Source organism: Candoia aspera, chromosome 1 (assembly GCF_035149785.1).
Source record: "Candoia aspera isolate rCanAsp1 chromosome 1, rCanAsp1.hap2, whole genome shotgun sequence".
NCBI lineage: Eukaryota > Metazoa > Chordata > Lepidosauria > Squamata > Boidae > Candoia > Candoia aspera.
The window spans coordinates 148,418,278-148,440,989 of NC_086153.1; the positions used below are offsets into that span (position 1 = coordinate 148,418,278).

Consider the following 22,712-nt stretch of genomic DNA (forward strand, 5'->3'; position numbering starts at 1 on the left):
AGCCTGGGGCCTTAACTGCTACACCAGACTGGCTCTATTCTCAAACTATTCTCAATCTAGTGCTATAATTAAAACAAAAGGGATAAAATCAATCTAAACTGAGCAGGGGCACTGGCCTGTGATACCCTTTGTCCCCAGCACTCTTTGTTTAGGGTATAAGGCCTAGCAACAATAATTGGAACTAAACAAAAACATGAAAGTATGTTAAAATAGAAGCACCATTAATGATGACGCTCTACTTGGCTCAGAAGTTGAAATCCCTAAAATCAAGAAAGTATTTTAAAAATCCCAGGAGACACATGTTTTAAAGTAAAGAATTCAAAATCTTTTGTGTTAACTTTACATCATTAAAAACAGAAATTAATACAAAAATGTTCACAACTTCAGTTATAACCCTGTAGCATCTCTGTAGTAGTTGGGAGTAAAAACGCAGAAGAAAATCGTACCAATGATTAACCAAAAAAAGAAAAGCTTTCTTGGCTAGGCAAAATAGATACATTTTAATGTATCTATTTGATCAAATCTTATTTTCCTTTCCAACCTTTTCCAATCTAGATCCTTACTGCAAGTCCTAAAAATGACAGAATAAATTAGATAAACAATACTTCACTTTTCTGATACAATACAGGAGGCCTGGGCTTCCTTTTTTAAAGAACAGTTTATTATCCTGCACAACTAGGGTAAATGGTGTTAGATTCACAAGTCCACATCATAAAAATAGAGATGTTTGTATTAGGGCGTACCATTCAGCATTAAGGTTTGCCTGTCAATAAGTCCATCTCATCAAAATTAATGCACTGCAAAAATGTTTATGATTTGAACAGAATGTTTAAGAAACGGATAGCTAAGATATCACTATTAATAGCCATACTATGTTATTCTGATTTGAGGTCCTTGGATGTGTATTTACAATATACAGACTGGAGGAGAAAAGGGGCATAGTGTAGATTTATCTGAAAAAAGGGAAGCATAGAAATGAGGAAGCTGCTTTAGAACTAGGAAAAAGTTAACAATAGGTCTCAAAGTTGATCACTCAGGAAGACAGACTATTAAACATCAACCTTTCTGGGAACCTGTCCATGAAAATTAATTGAGATGTCGGGCTTCCAATTACAAATGGGGTTTTGTTCATATTGTACAGTTACTGGATGCTTATAAGGTCAGTTTAAAGAAAAATAGAAGAATGGAGGAATTAACTGCATACTACCTGTTTTGACTACACATTAAGGATTTGAAAAAGAGAGCTATATAGTGGAAAGTACATACAATTTGGGAGAACTAGATTCGCATCCCGCTGCTCAGTCGTATTCTTTAGAGGCACTCTGAGAAAATTGACTCATTTTTATCTTTACAAAAAGTGGAATAATATCTTACGAATTCACTGTTGGTTAAAGAACTGTCCCCAACAAGTGTTCGCTAATGACTTTGCTTCAGTCTAGAGAATGGCTATGAGTATGGTTTCTATAATTGACTTGAATGAAGAAAGAGAGGATGTTTCTCCAGTCTGCAGATGTGATAGAGCTGATACTGAAGAGAATAGAATCAAGATTCAAAAATATCTTGACAGACTGGCACTCTTGACTGAAACCTACAAGATGAAATTCAACAGTGATAAATGTACAGTTCTGCATTTAGTTAAAAAGAAATCAAAGATAGAAATTTAGGATAGGAAAGATGAGCTTTGGATAGCAGTAAAAATAATGTTATTGGTCTCAAGATGAACATGAGTGCAAAGTAGTACACGCAGGGTGTATAACAAAAGCATTATATTGTGGGAAGTGATCGGTACTGGTCCTTCACCCATAGTTTAATATCTGAACTGAGTTGCCTCCTATAATTATGAAGAACTCTAGTGCAGCTTAGAACCCATGTTATATCTCACATTTCCTCATACCTTGAGACCTGTATAGCACTATGAGAGTGGTCATCAACTATCCAAAGAGCTGTCATATAAAATAAAAAGGAGAACTAGAACCATTGAGGGAACTTCAGATAAGAAGAAAGTTCATAATGGCAAGGCTTGTTCTAGAGTGGAACAGACTGCCAGGAATAGATAGATCTCTTCTTCCCTGGAGATACTTAAAAAGGAGTTGGGCTGCCATCTTTAAGGAGTAGTGTGGCTGCATCCTGCGCCCTGAATTGAGCAGGTGTTTGTTGAACCAAATGAAATTCAAGGTCCTTTTCAGCTCATTCATGAAGGTTCTTGTCAAAGATGTCAAAAATCCTGGAGAATTTTTGCTATTGGCTGAATTGCATTCCTAAAGCAAGACCTTTGGCTAAGTAAAAAAGTATAAACAAGGATTATTCCACATTCATTAAAATGAGGCTATGCTGATTGATTTGTTGAAGCTTTATTTTCAGTACTTCTGAAATGGAATTAATTTCTTTCAAGTGAGTAGTTAAATTCTCTGAAACAAGATCATGTCTGAACAATTATGCAGGCTCTTTTAGGAGCTGAGGACAAATTCTCTTGAAACTCAGGATGAATAGAAAGCACAAATATTAATGCTTGCATATACCAAAATACCAATCTTTGCCTGTATATAAATAACTAATCAAACACATACTATGGCTTGTTGGGAGGCGGGCAGGTATACACACATTGTATATATTGAGACACTTTGGAAATCCTATTCTACTGGAATTCTGCAAAACCAGATGAGTTATTCTAAATTAAAGAAATAGGAAGCATGTTAAAGTAAAGTGTAATAAGGAAGTTTAAAAGAGAAGGAAGGAATAGTAGTAGTAGATAATAAGAATGCTGTAGTATTAAATAGTACGTACTCCTGATGTCGGTAAAAAGAATATGGATAATAAGATAGTTATCACAATCCCAGCTGACAAAGGTAAGAAGTTGTCACAATTGAATATAATTATGTTACAGATTGCCTTGATTACTAGAACGTGTATCTAAATTAAGAAACTCGTACGAAAATTTAAAAGAGCTAGTGTATAATACATACATTATTTTAGACAAAGTTTCTCTCATTTTCCAGGGACAGTGAGATTAGTTCTGTATGCTTGTTTGCATGTATATGTGTATAAACAAACACATATTCTCAAATATCTTGGTGTTGTTTTAATGAGATTCTGTATCGCTTAATGCTAGTAATGATTAATTGGCATTATGAACAACACCTGAGAGAACTGATGCATTAGCTTGAAAGAATATCAGTTTTTTGTTGTTGAGACAGCACAACATGTTCTGTTTCCTTTTCACAATGAGAAGTTCATAGAATGAGAAGACAGAATGATTTTTTTTCATTATAATCTAGTTAAGCGTATACTGTACTTCATTACAGTACTGCAAAAGGTGTTGATACGGTTTGCCCTAGCAACCACCATCATTGTTATGTATCAAAAGAGAAGGGGAAATTCCCCATCTCTGTGGGCTTTGTGCAATATGAATTGACTAGTGCTGGCATTGTTCCATCTAGCCTACAATAAGTTGTAGGAATGCTTTTGCTTTTAAAAAGACATCACTAAAAGTATAAAAATTAAGGAAACACAGTGTGTATCTCATCTCTTTTTTATAGTCAAGGTGGTCAAGTAGGTTGTGGTTGAGTAGCACCAGTGTTCTTTGATGATGCAGATTTGAAAATGCTTCAAAAATAAATCATAAGAAGTGCTTCCAGATGGGTGGGTGGGGGAGCACAATGCTTCTCTAAAGCAGTTGCATGAAAAAATAGATGTGGCTGATTAAAGGAGTCACATTACAGATGTAGTTACTTTAAAGAGTTGTCAGAACCAAGCTTGCCTCTGACTCAGAATTAGTTTCACTTTCTGAGTCAGAGGAGAATTGGAAACTTACTGTCATGCGCTGCCTACCTCCAAGTAACACACAGACACTGATTCCGTTGAAGCAGGCTCTGGTTTATTCGTAGTGTAGATACAGTGGTAGAAAAAAGCTGAGAGTGACAGGAGCGCGCCGGTGCGGGGTTTAAATACCCCGCGCCGGTCAGCGCCCCCTCACTCGCGGTTACGTCACCCCCCTTTGTCCAACACGCTGTCCTGCCGGTAGGTGAGGGGTTGCGAGGCCCCGCTGGCGCTCCGGGATCGCCCATCATCGGTTTCCCTATTCCTCCATTGATTGCTGTCAGCTGGGCGATCTCCGTTGCGTTAGCGCTAACAGCTTGGGTGTGCCTCGCGATCCGTTTAGCCATTGTCTCTTGTCCTTCAGTCTTTGTAAGTTGATGGCTACTTATCTTGAGCCCCTTCCCCTGTTTCCTTGTTATTGTCATGTGTGCCATTGCGCTGATGTCTTCAGCTCAACGGCACTCATGACACTTACCCAGCTGGAATTGGAGAAATGAAACTCCAGCATGACTCAGCAGAGCAGGAAGAACCTACAATGCTGATTGGGTGAGATCCGGAGGAGGACTTGAATATGCAAATCAGCACGTGCCAGAGACGGGCTGAAAAGCACATGAAGGAGAAGGCAGCCCGATTGGCTGCAGGAGACTCTAAGCACGCCAAAGATCAAGATAAAAGGCAGCCGTGCAGACAGCGAGCTGCCAGACCCAACTGATCCTCTAACCCTGCAGCTTTGGGAGAAGAGTCCTTACCAGTATCAGAGTCAGCGTCTGTGGCCAAAGAGGAACCAGCGCTTGAGCTCCACTCTGAAGACGAATCAAATCCTGCATCTGCTGCCAGTGAGGAAACAGTCAGCCGTGCCCATCAGCCTTTGCCTTGCTTCCGGCCGTGAATCTCTGCAATCCCCTCAGCAGCGTGAGCAAACCTCGGCTTTCCAGCGCCACCGCTTGTCCACAGTTCTGTGCGACTGGGCTTTGCAGACTCCAGCGTGTTTTGAAGTTTCACACCTATCTTGTTCAGGATCTGTGTTCGTGGCACACACGGTCCTTCCAGCCGAATCCAGACTAGTTCCAAGCTTCAAGCCTTGCTCCAAGTCTCCAGTCCAGAGAATCCAGCTTAGTCCAGGGCTTCCAGCAGAGTCCAGCCTAGTTCCAAGTTCCCAGCCTTGCTCCGAGCCTCCAGTCCAGAGGATCCAGTCCAGTTTGGGGATTCCAGCCGAGTCCATCCCTGCTCTAGTTTCAAGCCTTGTCTTCAAGTCCCAACCTAGTCCAGAACTCCCAGCCGAGTCTAACCTTGCTCTGAGTTTGAGTCCTGCTCCAAATCTCCAGTGCATCCCTGTCTGTTGTTCGTAGTCCTGTTCCAGGTCCAGTGAGTCAGAGATTCAGCGTCAGTACCGTTCCAGTCTAGAACTGTTGCCTCCAGTTGGCCCAGTTGGGTGTGTTTAACCAAGTCTTACATATCAAGGACTTCATTATTGTAAATAGTTATTTAATAAAGATTATTCTCTAAGAACCTGTCTGATGCTTAGTCTGAACAGGACAAGTGTAACCTGACAAAGTAGTCACATCTTCTTGTGTGAAAGCCTGAAAAAACACAGTTTTAAAGTAATGCTATGCCAGCACCCCTGCACATTGCAAAGTACCTTTTCCAAATCATTTTCAATTGACCTATTATCTAGCTCAATATTAGTCTATTACAAGACAGAGTTTGTGACTGAAGCTACCTTTGCTGCAAGATGCTTAGAGTTTGACCCCATTGATTTTCTTTGATCTCTCACCTTCTTCTAATTTGAAGGGCCATGATATCTAGTATTAGGTTTTTGTCTCAAAGGATGAATCCAGAAAAGTTATACAGAACTTCTCCTTCTTCCCTGAAGGAAAATTCTTAAGTGGTCCTGTAAAAATCTGTTCTATTCCCTGTGATTTTAAGTATTTTTTTAAAAAAAACCTATTGAGGGAAATTGCTAAAGGCTTTGGAGTGAATTACCAGTTTTAAAAAAAAAAACTCTAACTCTTTCCTATATAAAAAAATCTGTGATTGTCACTTTAAATAACTCTGAAACTCTCTGAAACTGGCAACAGGGTAGATTAAGGCAACAGGGTGGATTAAGTCAAGTAAATGGAAGCTGAATTCATACAAAGCATGTTGTTCCAAAACCATAACTGAAAAATGATCAGAATGCCTCTTTTGGGTATGATTGGCACAATTGGTTTATAGCTCACTTTTTTGTGATAGGTTTAAATATTGAAAGATGACTATACAGTTTTCTCCCCTAAAGAAATAGCAGCCTTGGAAATCAGAGATTTGTCAGTCACGCCGCACTTCGGAAGCATTTCTTCAACAATATTATTACTGTTAGCGTGTTGATACCGGCCAAGTGGTACCAACCCCAAACAAATATGAATCAAATAAAAACAGCATGAAAATAGAGCCAGCAACAATAGTAGTGTTTCTTTAGCAATATACATTAATGTTATATATTTAACATTAACAACTGGGCAAGATACAGGTGGGCCAGGGACATACTCATACTGTAGAATGTTTTAGGTTTTAATCATTTTGTACTCTGTTCCTCAATTAGAAAACCATTCAAAATAAATCGGATATGTTTGCTATAATACTGACAACTGTCTAAGATTTTGAGTGCTAAGTGTTGTATAAAAGATGTAATATTATTCAAGCACGGCCTTTACTGATTATATGGAAGATAATCGAATATATGTAACATTAATTTGATTCTTTTGCTGTGATATTTCCTGCTCTGAGGAGATAGGCATTTTTAAAAAATTCTAAATTTAGGTGGTTACTGCAGGTGATATGATAAAGCAGCAAATAAAAGTCTGCTTTTCACACAGCTGTCTGCCTTTTCTTTCTTACAGATCAAGTCCTATATTATTGGTTAAACAAATAAGAGCATAAATAAATGTAGATTTTAGGGATTTTAATAATGTAGAACTGACAGGTGGTAGTTTTCTGCCAGAGACTGAAAAGTAGTCTCTTGTGAGTCCCCCAATATTTCATCTCTGCTAGCTTTATTTAATAAAGGCAACAAGCTATCTTCTCTCTGTCCATTATATTAGTAGGGTTTTTTTAAAAAACTTTACTTTTGATCAAATCATGGTTGCTTTGGAGGATTTGGTGTCCTAAAAAAAAGTTCCAAATAACATTTCAATATATTTGAAAGAATGTTTCCATCTCCCTTTCCAGTGTATCAGAGCATTGCCGTAGCAATATCCTTGACTATTCTTAATCACCTTTTCCCATTTTTACAAATCTACTCTTTTTGCCTCTTTTCCAACTGTTGTGGTTTTATGGTCTGAGGCAATCTGTGATATTTAGGAGAATGAACAGTTGCAAAAATAAATCATTGCATGAATTCTGTTTTAAAATATTCCATTTTCTCTCACTTGCACTTTCGGTTTCTCTTAAGCCTTGACTGATGATAGATTTTTTCAGCTATTTAAATATCCTTTGCACTATATAAAGTTTCTTTTATTGATGCAGAAGGATGGAGATATGCCATATGCATTTGATTGTTAGCTCCTTGAGTTTGACTTCTACCAGAACCTGAAAGAATATATTTGTTTTGTCAGTGAAGAAAACCCCATGGCTTTATCAAAACTAGTGGTATTATTCACCATTCACTTTAGATGTTCTATAAACATAGAACATTTTTGCCATTTGAAATGCTACCAGAATAACTATTTGTTTGAAATAAAGCAGCCAGCCCTAAATTTCAAAGTTAACTGAGGGAACTGCAAAAATCACTGTAGGGCTCCTCTGTGCAAGATATATAAATTTGGCATAAGTTCCACCATCAATTTTAAGTTTGAAATGTTTGCACACTATAAAACAAAAGCGATTATCTTTTGATGTTATTTCTTCCATTCTATGAGTAAGCAGGCTTAGATTTTTTTCAGGAGGATGTTTTACCTTCATCAGGGCCGTAACTGTCTTTTTTACAGTATTCTGCTGAGCTGTTGGCAGTGGTCCGTCTACCCTTCATCCATCCCAGTTACCTGCTAAACATTGTTGACAATGAGGAATTGATAAAATCTTCAGAGGCCTGCCGGGATCTGGTGAATGAAGCAAAGCGTTATCACATGTTGCCGCATGCCCGGCAAGAGATGCAGACTCCAAGAACCCGGCCCAGGTTATCAGCAGGTAAAGCCAGAGCTTTGAAACAGTTGTGTTCCTGGAACTATGTCTGGGATGCCTCGTGCTATTTGCAGTCTGCATGTAAGAAACCAAGATTAAATGGCTTCCTTTCATCTTCTCTGTAAAGTGTCCAAGATACAGTCAGAGTAGCAAACTGGGCGATTGGGTGTCCTGCAGTTCTTCAGGTTCTCCCACTGATTCTCCTCGTGGCAAAGGTATTGAGAGAGAGAGAGAGAGAGAGAGAGAGAGAGAGAGAGGAGCGCATTCATCATCCCAAACCAGTTGCTAATTCCATAGCAGATGGTTTTCTGTCATGGTTTGGCCATATTTATTTAACAGCTCGGCACAATCAGGAGGTAGAATTCTGGGCATGTATGTGGTTTATATTTTTTAATCCAACATTTTTCCCCCAATGCTTTTAAAATTGCTGATATCTTCGACTACTTTAGATTGTCTTCCAGAAAACAATATAATCTTTTCTTACCATTTAATAATAACAATAATAGTATTTTAAAGTTTTAACAATAACACATCTAAATCTATGCATGAGCCTGAGAAGTCACACACACAAACACATACACACCCTTTTGTATCATTCATGATGTGCCTGACTGGCTATAGGCAGATTTATTAACCAGAAAAACCATTAAACATTGTCTGACTTCTAGATAAGTCTATAGAGGATCTCACTTGCTCCTTTGAAATGAAGAGTCCTCATTTCCATAGAATAAGGAGCACACTACAGAAGGAGAGAAGCTATTTTTGCCGTAGTAAAAGGGAAGACTCTAAAAAAAGTAACTTGGAGTCCATGAATAGAGCCCCCCCTCCACCTCTAGCCCTCACATTCAGTGAAACAGAAGGAATGATGGTGCCCTTTCTACTGTCCCATTGCAAACGTATGGCCTTGACAGAGTCCCTCTTTTCTTGACCCGTCTGGTTTATCTTTACCCTCTCTTTATCAAACCCTTCCCTTCCCAGTCCAGCAATCCTTTCCTCCCACTCTATCTCCATGATTTTCTTCCTCTCTTGCTATTTGTGTTGAAAAGAGGGAAGGGAATATTTGTACGTGTCTATGGGCAAAAATGGTTTGGGCATGGACATGCAGTTGCAGGGTCAATACATTTTTAAAATGGGGTACCATATTACAGACAATTCCTTGGTCTTCAGTAATGAGCAATGCCCTTTTTTGTCCTGAACCTAATAGTTTATGTAATTTGGCCTCTTCGGACTGTGGAAAGTCATATCTGAAGTGCCTCTGTTTGGTAAACAACTAAGTCTTATATGTGATATGTTTTGTAATAAATATTAATGTATTTTACTTGATGCTCTTGTTATGCTAATACTTAAAAATACATAATATGATAGCTAATTTTTGATAAATTTCCTCTTATAGCCTTGGAATATACATGTGTATATGTGAAAGAGAAAGAGAGATAAGAAAGGATACTGTAAATGAATAAATTAGTCAATAGGTTCAGTTCCCATGCTTTATTTATTATCTAGGGAATATGAAGAGAACAGGATCTGCAATAATGTCAGGATCTTGTAATAATGGTCAAAACTTTTTAATGCACCTACAGAATTATGTTAGATAGCATGACATCTCAAATCAAATGTAGGCATATTTACATGTGAAAGGCATACTAATTGTCTTTCAAAGTTGCTTCAGTGCAGCAGGGAAAATCAAAAAGCCAAGAAGTTGCTAGTATATAAAAATGTATGCCAAGTTGCATTTTTTGCAGAAATGGTATCTGACCAGAGAATTTCTCAGAAAGATGAAATACATAGGACTTTCAGTAACAGCCCTTCCCTTACTCTTCTAAATTGAGGGTGGCCAACAATTTATCAGACAAAGGTATTTCTTGAAAGTATTATTCACTGTTTACAAATAAAATTGTAGGTGTAATGCAAACTATTTTCAGAAGATTATTAATTAAGAAAAAGTAAATTTCCAAGAATAGGAAGTGTGATTATTCCTGTAAGTCAAAGTCCAATTAGTGGCACTATTCATAAAGGTTTTTTAAATCCTTTGTGAAAATCACAGTATCTACAATACCCTCTTGAGGCTATTTATTATAATCACATTAGTTCTAACACAGGTGATGAATTTTCCTGCCATTGTTCTGAAAACAATAATCTTACTGCCAGCTCAGTTTACTCCCAAGTTTTATAATCTGTCACTTGTTGATACCATCTCTATATAAAATGTGGGGGGAAAGATGAAATACAGGTAATGCAATAAATAGCTCATTCCAAAGCAGATAATTATTATTAGGTTTTTATCCTGACTTTTGGGGGTGGGGGGCAGGTCAACTCAATTACCTGCCCCCCACCCCTAAAAGTGACATGTAATACTCAACAGACCTGGGAGGTTTGTTGGGCTGAGAGAGAGGGACTGGTCCAAAGTTACCCAGCAGCTTTCATGCCTAAGGGAGGTCTAGAACTCACAGACTCCTGGTTTCTAGGCCAGCACCGTTGCCACTGCACCAGACTGGCTCTGATGGTGGCTAAACCTTTGAAAATGTTCCTATACTTTTTCATGTTGTCATAAGACAACTACAAATGTACAGTAGATGCTTTTTTTCTCTCTCTGAGGGGAAAAAACAAACCCTAAGTCAAAATTTCCAAAGCAAGCCTAGAGAAGGAAACGTAAACACACTATTTTATGTCATGCTGGCAATGCTTAATAGATTACTTTGTTTTAGAGCACGCATGCATCATTTAAGGAAAAGTCCAGTTAAGGACTAATTATTCAAATCCATTTTAGCAATGGTGAGGTGGAATGTGTGCCTGGGATTAATATTAATTCATTTGAGTTAAAGGGTGTGATACCTTTGACATTAGATTAATATTAATGTTGTTTTGAAAATAAGGAAAAACAAATGTTAGGGAAACAGGTATACTGAAAAGGAGGTGTCTTTCCACTCAGTTGAAACATACTCCACATTTAGTCTTAATATACTCATTGTTCTGCTAGAGCTTGAAAAAAAGACCATGCACTACGTGCTGCTTAAACAGCAAGATAAATATTTTGGGCCAATCACAAACATGTTTATTCTTCTTATCCTGTTCAGAGTACAATAAGCATATAATCAAACCTAATGAAACAGCAGAAAAGAATTAGGCTTAAGCAAAGAGTAACACAGTAAAGGAAATTGGAGATTATGATCCTTTGGAGATTATGATCTGATAATATATAAGTATATCTATAAAAAGTAATCTATGTTTGGGTTAATTCCTATTCTAGGTGTAGCAGAAGTAATAGTCCTAGTTGGAGGCCGTCAGATGATTGGAATGAATCAACGTGCTTTGACAGCAGTAACATGCTTCAATCCTCAGAACAACAAATGGTACCCACTAGCCAGCCTGCCCTTCTACGATCGGGAGTTCTTTAGTGTGGTGAGCGCTGGAGATAATGTCTACCTCTCAGGTGAGCAGTAAACATGGTCTCTTTGCAAACCCGTATGACAAACTAATCAGAATGGATGCATGACAGTTTGGCTGGGGAGGAGAGAGTTCCCTTGATCATTTTCCATTTCATTTCAGCTCAGATTTCCTCCCTAGGATACTTTTTCCTTGTAATGTGCAAAAGACATGCTAGGGTCTTTGATTGAACTGTGAAGGGCTTCTCCTTGAAATTGTGACACAGAATAAAACATCTGGATCTGGATCGAAATGGTTAAGTTTATACATCTCAAGCCAGTCTGCTCAAGATGCTGATCTCTATGACCCCATTCCCTTAAAAGACATGTTATCCCTCTACGTTTTTTAAATCTGTTGTTGAAACCTCTTCCTAGCTCTAGTGAAGGGGAACAAGCTCTTCCCTCAAACTTTTAACTGGAGGAACACAGAAATGCTACATCATTCATGATACATAAATTCACCATATCACATAATGATTTGGGTAAGCATGCACATCACAAGTTTCTAAAATGCCACCACAGCTACTTCATTATAACCACAACAGGCTGTATCCAACATTTCATGACACAACAGGCTATATCCAACATTTCATAAGTGGAAGGAAGCTTATATAATCAGCCTTGGGGGCTGCATGGGAGTTAGGAAGGAAGTACAAGGTATGAGAGATTGGAGGTGGAGAAGAGATGAGAGAAGAATCAGGTGCAACAGCTGTGTACCACTTGCACAACCATTACATACTCCTGGGAGTATCTGATACTTCATTTCATTATTACATTTTTAGGGATACCCATACATTATAATGTGTGGTGACTCTTAGAAATTCTTAATTACTACGTTACATTCCACATCCATGGTCTGAATGCTACAGAGGCCCTGAGAAAGGCCCCCTTCTTTGTAGGATTCATTGCCTATACCATGTGGCAGATATGATTTCTAATCTGAAAGTGTCCAGTGAGCTGCTTAGTTGCTTCATACAGTTGCATATGCAACTGAATTGCCTGTAGGATATTTATGATTGCTGCCTAATTACAGCATGCTCACATATGCAAATGCCCTGCCTAGCCTGACATCATGACAGCCTTTTAAAAAAACCCTTTGGGATGCATAAATAAGTGACAGCAATCTGCATCATCTAAACAGATGCTTGCAATCGACGATGATTTATTTTAATTAGTCAAATGTCATTTGGAAGATCTTCTTATATTACAATTGACGTGCATTGCAATATATACCAAGTCACTGGTCTTTTTCCCTTCTCCATACTGAGGGCAGGTGGTATGGAGTCTGGAGTCACGCTGTCTGATGTCTGGTGCTACATGTCGCTCCTTGATAACTGGAATCTCGTTTCCCGAATGACAGTCCCACGATGTCGGCACAACAGCTTGGTTTATGATGGCAAAATATATACCATAGGAGGCCTTGGTGTAGCAGGCAACGTTGATCATGTGGAGAGGTAAAGTTATGTTGTTCATAGAAAGTAGTTCTGAGATCACTCAGAGATTTGATGATGAAAATAGCATCTTTTCAAATTCTGTAGTAGATTCAGGTTTTTTAAAAACGGGATAGGTTGGAGTTGGGATTGGGTTTGCATTTGGTTTCGGTTTTCTGTTTATTATTTTAGTTCATCTTGAACCAGGTCTTGGTAGAACCGTTACTGAGAATAAGGAGTCTCAGTAACTAATGTAAACCATTAAAGAGGAGCTTAGTTGTATCAGATCTCTGTTTATTTTCCCACTGGGGTTATCCTTTTATTCTAGAAAACTGAACAAATCAGTATAGTAGACATGCAGGACAGGAATAATATCCCTAAGACCAGCAGAGAGTTTACCACTTTTTTCTTCCTATGGCTTTACCTTTTATAATTTTAGAGAAAATCATGCTTCTGCCACTGCTTAAATTAAAGGGGGCTGCTCCCAGAGAACTGCTACCAAACATGCCCACCTCACCACCAACTCAGTAGCCCGCCAACCAACACATACAGATATCTATAAATTGGCCAACTCAGCATCTTCACAGGCATTTCTGGAGTATCTCCACTTCCAGAAGAGGTCAGCTGTTTGGGGTCTGCATCCTCTGGCCATCTGTTCTGGTCCTTTCTTTCTGCCTTGCTGCACAGCATACTGAAATGATCACAAAGAGCATTCTTCATGGTTCTTTCCCAACAGTATTTTATTCTGGTGCCTAATCTCTGTTTCCAAGGCCAAAATCCTCCATTTAATCTCTTGAACTGCCTGGAGAGAGATGCATTATCCAAATGCCCCTTCAGTTGAAATCCTAGTTCCACAAATAAATTAGGGTGTTTTTTTTTAACTATTAGTTCATCTGTCAATTTTTCCAATATTTAGGGGAGAGACCCATCTTACATATTAGTTGCAAATTCTGAGGACAGTAATTTATATGAATTACCAAGCAGGAAATTTCGTTCTTTCATGAAACTGCAACTGAACTTCTAAGACCCAATGCAGCCACTCATATCGTTCATACAAAACAATGGTGAATCTGGGTTACTTAAGCCTCTGTGGATCCTTATCAATGCTGAAAGAATCTGTTGTCAAAATTGTATCTCAATGTATCATCAAAGTGAGCATTGTTCATGAGGTTGCCTAAGCTGGCTTGATGATTTTGTCTCATTCTAAAATCATTACCAGAAGCTGGAAGAGGTATGCCCATAGTACTTTTTGTAACTGCTTATAACCAGTCTAAAAATGGTTATTTTTATTTCCCTTATTACGAGATTACTATTTATCATAACTGGCACTCTATTCTTTTCTTCTTACCCTCTCCAAATCTATTCCTTTTGACTCTGCTATGCCATCTACTGTTTTTTAAGCAACTGTATTTTTTGCTGGCATACAGCAAACAATACCTTGGCACCTCCTGTTACTCCTTTGTTTTTTTAGAACAAACTGCATTTTCCAATCTCTTTTTTTTTACTATTTCTGTAGTAGGATGTTTGAAATAGTATATTCCAGATTCTAGGGCAAGGGTATTATAACCAAAGCATTCATGTGTTTTGTAAAGTGTCTTCATGGAAGTTGTCATTTTTGAACTTGAATTATTGTTTCAGCTATTTACCATTTCAAAGCTGTTGTTTTCCACAATGCATAAATCTAATGGAAGAAGATATTTCAGTCCCCCAAGTATCTGTGGACATGCACTTATTGATTCATATGTACATGTGAATCAAGCATGTGTGTCATCAAAATAGACATTACAATAAATCCTTCTCAAAATATACATCCAGCAAAAGTAGTTCAATAAGAGTGGTAGTTTTATATAATTTTTTTAATATGATACAGTAGAACAGTCTTCTGCAATCTGATCTCCTCCATATGTGTGGACTTCAACCCTCTGAGTTCTCAGTTGAAATCCACACATAGAGTGGGCACCCAGTTTAGGGAAGGCTGCTGTAAAATATTCAAAGCTCTTCATATACATCAGCCATATTTGGAAATCACAGTAAGCCAGAACTACATTAGATACTTTTAGTCTGCTCATAAATCAGCGTGACGGCTGCTTCCCACATTTTCTTGCTAACCCGTACAGTTCCTGCTGTGGCTTGTTTAGCGTGATGTGAAGAACATGGCTTATGAATGTCTTGCTAAGAGAGAGGTCAGAGATGTCAGTAGACTCACAAACCTGGATGAAGCTAAGGAGGAAGACCCTGTTGGTGATGATTAAGCCAGAATTCTTTAAAATTATGATGTACTGTTAATATCCAAAAGAGGACATTATTTTGTTGCCTATAATCTACTGAGTTTGTTGCCAGAACTGAGCTTTGAACTAGGTGTTTTATGCAAAACAAGGAAGGGTAATAGTTAGATTTCCAGACTAACAGCATGTTTAGGGTTAAATTTTCATTTTTGTTGTTGTGTTAGTTTCTGTCGAGTCGTTTATGACTCATGGTGACCCTATGTATAACAGAACAAAATGCTGTTCAGTCTTGCGCATTAGGCAACTTTAATTCAGTTACTCAAGGAAAGATGGGATATAAATATAATAAATAATACTGGTAATTATAATCTGTAGCTATTCTCTTAGTTGCTATGGTACATCATCAGCTCTCTTTGATGAAGATCCTTCATGCCTGATTTTATATACAAATATTTCAATATCAAAGAATATGCAGATATTAGTTCAGTGAAAATTACCTACATGTGTTTATCCATCATGAAAATAAGGTTTTACCAAAATTTTCATCATATAATTTCCTCCAAGCCTGCTTCACACTATAGAGATGGGAACATTATTCTAATGGAGGTTTCTTAAACACTCTGTAATGGTTTATCTACTGCTTTTCTATAAACTCCCTTTTGTGAAACAAGAATATGAACTGAAGCTAGGCCACCTATTCCTACACATTCCTTTTCAAATGGATATTTTTCCTTTGCTATATGCAGTGAGAAAAAAGAATTTTAAAGAGATCCATGATGTTCATATGCTTGTAAGATTCAAGTGGCATAATAGTTTGGAATCCTTGATGTCTTCAGAAAAAATGTGCATGCAGCTTTGGCCAGTAGTACTGTATTTTAGCTGGAAAATTCTAGGAAGAAGAAAAGAAGATACACAGGAAGGACATATATATGGGAGCCTTAGAAAGCAGACTTTCTTGATTCACTACAGCTTTATTTTTCCATAACTATTTTTCTGCAATGTATCCTCTGAATAATGTATAAGATAATGAAGATGTGGTATATAAATTCCAGATAACAATGGTACAAAAGCTTTATAAGAGAAATAAATTAAAGCATTCGTTCATAAAGTTGCTAACCAAGACAGAAAAGAATTAAGAGGCCAAAGCTTATGTGTGTTCAGACACAATTCAGAAAAAGAGTAGTTTACAGTATAATTCAAAGAGCTTTTTCCATTCAGCAGAAGTACAGAGTAAAAAAATGAAAATCTGTAACAACAAAGTTGAAAACGTGGAAAGAGAAATGCACAACATAGCTGGAACTGGGAAAAGAGATCCAACTTGTCATGATAACAGTCATTTACTTTCATTTTTACATGTTTTGAAGACTTCAATGCTTTGTAAGTTTAAATAATAATTGTCATCTCATAGTATTATTCTGGATATATTATATATCGTATCTACTGTATCTATCCATCACTTAATTTTTCAAGTAATGTCCCTTATCTAATCAAAATGGGGTCATCATATTGGACAGAATACCAAGTTTTGGAGAAATAAAATACTTATGGAGAAAAGAACAGTTTTAGAATGGGGAATCCCCCAAACATCCCAAGGATGTTTATTGACTGGTGAGAAGGGGAAGGTACAATTTGAAATCCAGAAGGAGATACACCAAACATAAGGTTCCATGCAGTGGTATTTTGTTACCCATCCCATTTATTATTAATATTAATTCATGATGATGATATTATGGCATATTTCCAGTATTCCAAGTAGAAATGCCTTGCCTCAGGGATGATCAAAACATCCAGGTGTGAGAGGTGAATCTCATCTCCATATACAGATGGAGGGTTTGGGCTCTAAGCTGTGACCTGGGCTTCAGGCTGAGATATGCGTTGAGTGGTGACAGCTCAGAATAGCATTTACTATTCTCACGGCAGTGTTTCTTATTCTGGCAGGTTTTGCAGACTGAGATTAGAGCCCTTCCCCCTGCCCTCTTTTTTCCTACGTATAATTTTATTTTTCTGCCCAAGAACATTAAAAGCTCGTGCCAAAACAGTGAGAGTAACAATACAGGTCATACGATAGCTCCTCCCCATAATATCATGGGGGTCAACTTGCCATGGTGTGTCATCTCTGAATCCTGTCACATAAGCAGTTGCCAGCTGGTTTTATTGTTACATGAATTGTTTGTACAAAAAGGCATGAAAGAGAGTCCCTCCACCCCCCAAAAGAAAACATTAGGTTTAAATTCTGGCACTTGATTCGAAGTGCTCAGGTTATTCATTCCCCCTTTCCTGAGATAGCAGGTAACCTTTTGATCCACATCAGCTGTTCCTGTGTCCAGGCCGGAAAGGATCACTTGGAGAAAGCAGAGAAAGTGGAGGTCAGAAACACTTTGGCCTAGAAAGGAATTATTTGCGGCAGCTTAATGTCCATTTAAATCTTAATCCTCTGCTTTGGAGGAGGATCAATAAGCAAGTAATATGAATCTGCTTCCAAAAAAGCTACCAAAGAAAATGGAATCAGAATAATAGAAAACATGAAAATTCAAATGTAGATTGAGGCACAGAGAATAGATGTGGCATGGTTAGAAGGAGGTAAAACATGCCTATTAAATCAGTATGCCACCTTATTAGTACTATTTACTGGGAGAAGTTTAAGAGAAATGTTCTTCTTATTCCTGAAGGCATAACTCGGGAGAAAAGGTGCATGTGTCTTTATTTAGTTCCAGTTAGACATACCCTTTGAACAGGTTCTGATTGAGAGCTATAGAACAGACCTTCATTTAGCAATTGATTGTTTCCCCATCTTGCACTGTAGCATAGCAGGAGACCTACAACAGAACTTTTAAGGAAGCTCTACCATGTTCAATGTACAGGTATCCTGCTTTTGTCACAGCAGCTGAATGAAACTGCTGAGTAGGCAGAAAAAAATATACAGTATGTATCTCTAACACTTCAGCAAAGGATCGTTACCTTGTCGTGGTGCTGGAGCTTGAGCACCTCAATGATGCCATGAGCTAAACCGTGAAGGGCCACCCAAGACGGGAAGGTCATGACAGAGAGGTCAGACTAAATGCGATCCCTGGGGAAGGTAATGGCAACCCACCTCAGTATTCTTGCCGTGAAAACTAAATGGATCAGTACAACCAGAGATATGTCGGTATACCATCGGAAGATGAGACCCCCAGGTCGGAAGATGGTCAAAATGCTACTGGGGAGGAACAGAGGATGAGCTCAACTAGCCCCAGACGTGATGACGCAGCTAGCTCAAAGCCGAAAGGATGGCTAGCGGCCGACGGTGCTGGTGGTGAACGGCGAATCCGATGTTCTAAGGATCAACACACCATCGGAACCTGGAATGTAAGATCTATGAGCCAGGGCAAATTGGATGTGGTTATTGGTGAGATGTCAAGATTAAAGATAGACATTTTGGGCGTCAGTGAACTGAAATGGACTGGAATGGGCCACTTCACATCAAATGACCACCAGATCTACTACTGCGGACAAGAGGACCACAGAAGAAATGGAGTAGCCTTCATAATTAATAGTAAAGTGGCTAAAGCAGTGCTTGGATACAACCCAAAAAACGACAGAATGATCTCAATTCGAATTCAGGGCAAGCCATGTAACATCACAGTGATCCAAATATACGCCCCAACCACAAATGCTGAAGAAGCTGAAGTAGAGCAGTTCTATGAGGATCTGCAGCACCTACTGGACAACACGCCTAAAAGAGATGTTATTTTCATCACAGGAGACTGGAATGCTAAGGTGGGCAGTCAAATGACACCTCGAATTACAGGTAAGTATGGCCTGGGAGAACAAAACGAAGCAGGACACAGGCTGATAGAATTTTGCCAAGACAATTCACTCTGCATAACAAACACTCTCTTCCAACAACCTAAGAGACGGCTTTATACATGGACTTCACCAGATGGACAACACCGAAATCAGATTGATTACATCCTTTGCAGCCAAAGGTGGCGGACATCTGTACAGTCGGTAAAAACAAGGCCTGGAGCTGACTGTAGTTCAGATCACGAACTTCTTATTGCACAATTTAGGATCAGACTAAAGAGATTAGGGAAGACCCACAGATCAGCTAGATATGAGCTCACTAATATTCCTAAGGAATATGCAGTGGAGGTGAAGAATAGATTTAAGGGACTGGACTTAGTAGATAGGGTCCCGGAAGAACTCTGGACAGAAGTTGGCAGCATTGTTCAGGAGGCGGCAACAAAATACATCCCAAAGAAAGAGAAAACCAAGAAGGCAAAATGGCTGTCTGCTGAGACACTAGAAGTAGCCCAAGAAAGAAGGAAAGCAAAAGGCAACAGTGATAGGGGGAGATATGCCCAATTAAATGCAAAATTCCAGAGGTTAGCCAGAAGAGATAAGGAATTATTTTTAAACAAGCAATGCGCGGAAGTGGAAGAAGACAATAGAATAGGAAGGACAAGAGACCTCTTCCAGAAAATTAGAAACATTGGAGGTAAATTCCAGGCAAAAATGGGTATGATCAAAAACAAAGATGGCAAGGACCTAACAGAAGCAGAAGAGATCAAGAAAAGGTGGCAAGAATATACAGAAAACCTGTATAGGAAGGATAACAATATCGGGGATAGCTTTGACGGTGTGGTCGGTGAGCTAGAGCCAGACATCCTGAAGAGTGAGGTTGAGTGGGCCTTAAGAAGCATTGCTAATAACAAGGCAACAGGAGACGACGGCATCCCAGCTGAACTGTTCAAAATCTTGCAAGATGATGCTGTCAAGGTAATGCATGCTATATGCCAGCAAATTTGGAAAACACAAGAATGGCCATCAGACTGGAAAAAATCCACTTATATCCCCATACCAAAAAAGGGAAACACTAAAGAATGTTCAAACTATCGAACAGTGGCACTCATTTCACATGCCAGTAAGGTAATGCTCAAGATCCTGCAAGGTAGACTTCAGCAGTTCATGGAGCGAGAATTGCCAGACGTACAAGCTGGGTTTAGAAAAGGCAGAGGAACTAGAGACCAAATTGCCAATATCCGCTGGATAATGGAAAAAGCCAGGGAGTTTCAGAAAAACATCTATTTCTGTTTTATTGACTATTCTAAAGCCTTTGACGGTGTGGACCATAACAAATTGTGGCAAGTTCTTAGTGGTATGGGGATACCAAGTCATCTTGTATGCCTCCTGAAGAATCTGTATAACGACCAAGTAGCAACAGTAAGAACAGACCACGGAACAACGGACTGGTTTAAGATTGGGAAAGGAGTACGGCAGGGCTGTATACTCTCACCCTACCTATTCAACTTGTATGCAGAACACATCATGCGACAAGCTGGGCTTGAGGAATCCAAGGCTGGAGTTAAAATCTCTGGAAGAAACATTAACAATCTCAGATATGCAGATGATACCACTTTGATGGCTGAAAGTGAAGAGGAACTGAGGAGCCTTATGATGAAGGTGAAAGAAGAAAGTGCAAAAGCTGGTTTGCAGCTAAACCTCAAAAAAACCAAGATTATGGCAACCAGCTTGATTGATAACTGGCAAATAGAGGGAGAAAATGTAGAAGCAGTGAAAGACTTTGTATTCCTAGGTGCAAAGATTACTGCAGATGCTGACTGCAGTCAGGAAATCAGAAGACGCTTAATCCTTGGGAGAAGAGCAATGACAAATCTCAATAAAATAGTTAAGAGCAGAGACATCACACTGACAACAAAGGCCCGCATAGTTAAAGCAATGGTGTTCCCTGTAGTAACATATGGCTGCGAGAGCTGGACCATAAGGAAGGCTGAGCGAAGGAAGATCGATGCTTTTGAACTGTGGTGTTGGAGGAAAATTCTGAGAGTGCCTTGGACTGCAAGAAGATCCAATCAGTCCATCCTCCAAGAAATAAAGCCAGACTGCTCACTTGAGGGAATGATATTAAAGGCAAAACTGAAATACTTTGGCCACATCATGAGAAGACAGGACACCCTGGAGAAGATGCTGATGCTAGGGAGAGTGGAAGGCAAAAGGAAGAGGGGCCGACCAAGGGCAAGATGGATGGATGATATTCTAGAGGTGACGGACTCGTCCCTGGGGGAGCTGGGGGTGTTGACGACCGACAGGAAGCTCTGGCGTGGGCTGGTCCATGAAGTCACGAAGAGTCGGAAGCGACTAAACGAATAAACAACAAATCTCTAACACAAGCAGAAAATACGAAAAAAGCACAATTAATCTGTTTACTTCTTTTTTTATATAAGAATTTTATTAAGTTTAGAACAAAGATAAAACTACAAAAGAGCAAAAAACTACAAAAAGAAAAAACTAAAAAGGTGAAATAACACAAGATGAAAAAAGATTTTTTAAAGATTACTTAAAGAAATGACTCCCGACTTTTAACAGCAAGAATATAAAACATTTTCCCATAATCAATCCCTTACTCTATATTAAACCAAAATCACATTATTTCTATAAAACATTCCATTGGCAGATTATAAAAATCACTAAATGCAATTGCTCCTTCCCCTTAATTAAAAAGAAAAAAAGAAAAGAAAAAGAAAATATATAAACCACCTAAACAACCTCCCCCCCACAAAACAACACTTATTTAATTACAACCATTCTATACATTTCTGTCTACTATAATAAAGCTCAAATTTTTAAAAAAGCATATAAATTTTCTGCTCTTATAATTAATAATAGTACAGTTATTGCAATCTTAATCATATTAAACCTAAAACCAAACATTTATTATTTACCTAATTAATCTCAATCCAAATCATTAAAGAAGAATGACATCAAACAAGCCTTGAAGCAATTCAAATAAACATTATCAAGCCTTTACCCCATTTTGAAATAAACCAAAGCATACACATATTTCCAGAATACACACAGGGTGTGAAAAAAAAGTGAAAAGTCCCCTGTGCAAGCACCGAGTCATGTCTGACCCTTTGGAGGGACACCGCTTTCGCGACGTTTACTTGGCAAGACTATAGAGCAGGGTGGCTTGCCACCGCCTTCCCCAGTCGTCACCTTCCCCAGCAAGCTGGGCGCTCATTTAACCGACCTCGGAAGGATGGAAGGCTGACCTGACCTGAGCCAGCTACCCAAGAATCCAGCTTCCGCTGGGATTGAACTCAGGTTGTGGGGAGAGTTTCGGTTGTAATACTGCCACCTACCACTCTGCGCCACAAAAAGATCAAACAACCCAAATACCCCCCTTAAATACTCCAACTTCTCAGCAAAAAGCCTCCCACAGATAACAACCCCATCCTTTCCGTAACATTCCATCTGAACAGCAACTTCACTGATAGTTTGCAATTTGATCTGTCCCTTTAAGTTCTTCAGGTCAAACATCCCACCAACGTCTAGCATTTCAACAAGAGCTTTGATCTTGCTGTTAATGGAAACATTTGTTTCGTTGTTAAAATTTTCAACTCCATCCACAACATCCGCAGCCAGATGCCACATTTCAAAGCTGATATTTTCTATAACGTCGCAAACATCCTGCATAATAGCTTGACAAGAATCAGGAAGAATATGCCTGAGAAATTCTGCCTGTACTCCTCCCTGTCTCACGCAGTAGATAATGGCGCCCCCTAAGTACTTAACCAGGAAATGTAAAAGTGTAATGGACATTTTTCGGAACTGTTTATATAAATAAAAGGCTGATAAGAGTCAGCTCCCCAGAAAAAAATTGC

At 38.8% G+C, this 22,712-nt stretch overlaps 1 protein-coding gene across 1 annotated transcript in view; it reads left to right on the forward strand.

The window, feature by feature from the left end:
* The window catches only part of KLHL29 (kelch like family member 29), a 422,456-nt gene that overhangs the window by 369,248 nt on the left and 30,496 nt on the right, over positions 1-22,712 (forward strand). Inside the window, exons 9-11 of the mRNA XM_063315144.1 lie at positions 7,779-7,977; positions 11,219-11,401; positions 12,667-12,847. Of these exons, the coding sequence (XP_063171214.1) occupies positions 7,779-7,977; positions 11,219-11,401; positions 12,667-12,847 (563 nt within the window). The remainder of the gene's footprint in view (positions 1-7,778; positions 7,978-11,218; positions 11,402-12,666; positions 12,848-22,712) is intronic.